Consider the following 2,662-nt stretch of genomic DNA (forward strand, 5'->3'; position numbering starts at 1 on the left):
AATGACAGAAGTTTACAAAATTATGCCCGAGGTGGAGAAATCTGATAGAGAACTTTTCCTTCCCTCTCCCAAAAGACTAGAACTCCGAGGGCACCCAATGAAGCTGAGGAGCAGTAGGTTCAGGATGGACAAAAGGAAATACTTCTTTACACAGAGAGTGATTAAAATGTGGAATTTGCTGATGGAGGATGTCATGATGGCCGTAGGAGTAGACAGCTTGAAAAGGGGATTAGAAAGATTCATGGAAGATAAGTCTATCAATGGCTACCAGCCATGGTGACTCAGAGGGAACCTCCACATTCAGAGGCCCTAAACCTCTGAATCCCAGAGCCAGGAGGCAACATCAGGGGAGGCCCTCGGCCTCTCGGCCTTGTTGTTGGGCCTCCAGAGGAACTGGCTGGCCACAGTGTGAGAAAGGATGCTGGACTAGAGGGACCACTGATCTTATCCAGCAGGGCTCTTCTGATGTTCTTAAATCCCTCTACAGTCTAGGATCAACATACCTCAAGCACTGTCTTCTTGCACACAAACCAGTCTGGTCATCCTCAGAGGCCAGCAAACCCCCCAAAACTCTGCCATTTAATGTCACATACAAGTATACAAGTTGAAATTCTTAAAATTGCGGCTTTTGAATGCCCACATTACTTGGGATCACAGAGATCTGCCTTATACTGAACCAGACCCTTGGTCTACCAAGGTCCATACTGCCTACTCTGACTGGCAGCAGCTCTCCAGGGTCTCAGACAAGAGAACTTTCATGTCATCTGCTACCTGGGTCCGTTTCACTGGAGATGCCGGGGACTGAACCTGGGACCTTCAGCATGCAAAGCAGAGGCTCTGCCCCAGAGCCACAGTTCCTAGCACTGAAAACACTGAAGAGAAATCATTACAGGAAACCATCTTACCAGAAAAGCATCCTGTGGATCGAATGAGACACTTAAAACAGGTGCGTCATGCCCTCGAAATGTCTTTTGCTGGCTGCTGTCGGCCACCTCCACGATCTTCACCAAAAAGTCACTAGAAAGAAACATGGCAGCATCAGCCACTATACTACACAGTGGGAAAATCTCCTTTTATTGAGACTGCATTCTCTCCATATAAAACACTGAATGACAAAAGGCGCCAAAAGAAGTGTGAGAGCCAATTTGGTGTAGTGGTTAAAGTGCATGGACTCTAATGTGGGAGAACCGGGTTCGATTCCCCACTCCTCCACTTGCACCTGGCTGGACGACCTTGGGCAAGCCATAGTTCTGATAAGAGCTGTTCTTGAAAAAGAGCAGTTTCTGTCAAGAGCTATCTCAGCCCCACCCACCTCACAGGGTGTCTGTTGTGGGGAGGGGAAGGGAAAGGAGTTTGTAAGCCGCTCTGAGACACCTTCGGGTAGTGAAAGGCGGGGTATAAATCCAATCTTCTTCCTCTTCTTCTTCTTCTAAAAACTTGCCTGTGGTCAGATAGAGCCCTCTGCAATAACACATTATTCCTACAAAGACAGATCACGGAGGGAGGGGGCTTGGCTCAGTGGTACTGCATCTGCTTTGCAAGCCGAAGGTCCCAGCTTCAATCCCCGGCATCTCCAGTTAAAAGATCTGGCAGTAGGTGATGTGAAAGATCTCTCCCTGAGGCCCTGGAGAGCAGCTGCCAGTCTGAGTAGACAATACTGACTTCGATGGACCAAGTGTCCGATTCAGTATAAGGCAGCTTTATGTGTTCATACCCGTGTTTCCCCGAAAATAAGACACAGTCTTATATTTATTTTTTCTCAAGAAGACACACTAGGGCTTATACCACAAATGCATAGAAATCCTACTAGGGCTTATTTTTGGGGTAGGTCTTATTTTCGGGAAAACAGGGTAGTTCAAAGGGCACACAAGTTCCCCTCTGTCAAACCTCTCCCCTTCAAAGATTAATTCATGTTATTTATTATTAGACTGAAACATTTAATGTTGATCGAAATGAACTAGCTTGAAGGGCTTCTCGTAATATAGCTGTTAAAAACAGGGACATTACAGCGATTGCATCAGAAGAAGAAGAAGAGATTGGATTTATACCCCGCCCTTCACTACCCAAGGGAGTCTCAGAGCGGCTTAGAAACTCCTTTCCCTTCCCCTCCCCACAACAGACACCCTGTGAGGTAGAAGAAGAAGGAGGAGATTGGATTTACACCCCGCTGTTCACTACCCAAAGGAGTCTCAGAGCGGCTTAAAAACTCCTCTCCCTTCCTCTCCCCACAACAGACACCCTGTGAGGTAGGTGGGGCTGAGAGAGCTCGTGAGAGAAACTGCTCTTTTTCAAGAACAGCCCTGACAGAACTATGGCTTGCCCAAGGTCATCCAAGCAGGTGCAAGTGGAGGAGTGGGGAATCAAACCCGGTTCTCCCAGATCAGAGTCCACGCACTTAACCACTACACCAAACTGGCTCATCAGACTGAGATACCAGCTCACAGCAGCAATAGAAATAGCAAATTCAATTCTGAATGGAAAAGCACAATTTGAGGACATGTGGAAAACATAACAGAAGATGAGGAACTAGCCAAGGAGCACAGCAGATTACACCCAATAGCAAGGCAGGATGTTTAGGGAAGGATTTACCATGGGTTAAAAACACACTCTCCTATTCCTAAATGGAGAGTTACTTTCCAGCCAGTGAAGAAATTTAATCTTC

At 46.9% G+C, this 2,662-nt stretch overlaps 1 protein-coding gene across 1 annotated transcript in view; it reads right to left on the reverse strand.

The window, feature by feature from the left end:
• Positions 1-2,662, reverse strand: part of WDHD1 (WD repeat and HMG-box DNA binding protein 1) — a 71,898-nt gene that overhangs the window by 46,911 nt on the left and 22,325 nt on the right. Inside the window, exon 4 of the mRNA XM_015414340.1 lies at positions 906-1,017. Coding sequence (XP_015269826.1) covers positions 906-1,017 — 112 coding nt within the window. The remainder of the gene's footprint in view (positions 1-905; positions 1,018-2,662) is intronic.

This window comes from Gekko japonicus, unplaced genomic scaffold, assembly GCF_001447785.1.
Source record: "Gekko japonicus isolate JY-2015 unplaced genomic scaffold, Gekko_japonicus_V1.1 scaffold152, whole genome shotgun sequence".
Classification (NCBI taxonomy): Eukaryota; Metazoa; Chordata; class Lepidosauria; order Squamata; family Gekkonidae; genus Gekko; species Gekko japonicus.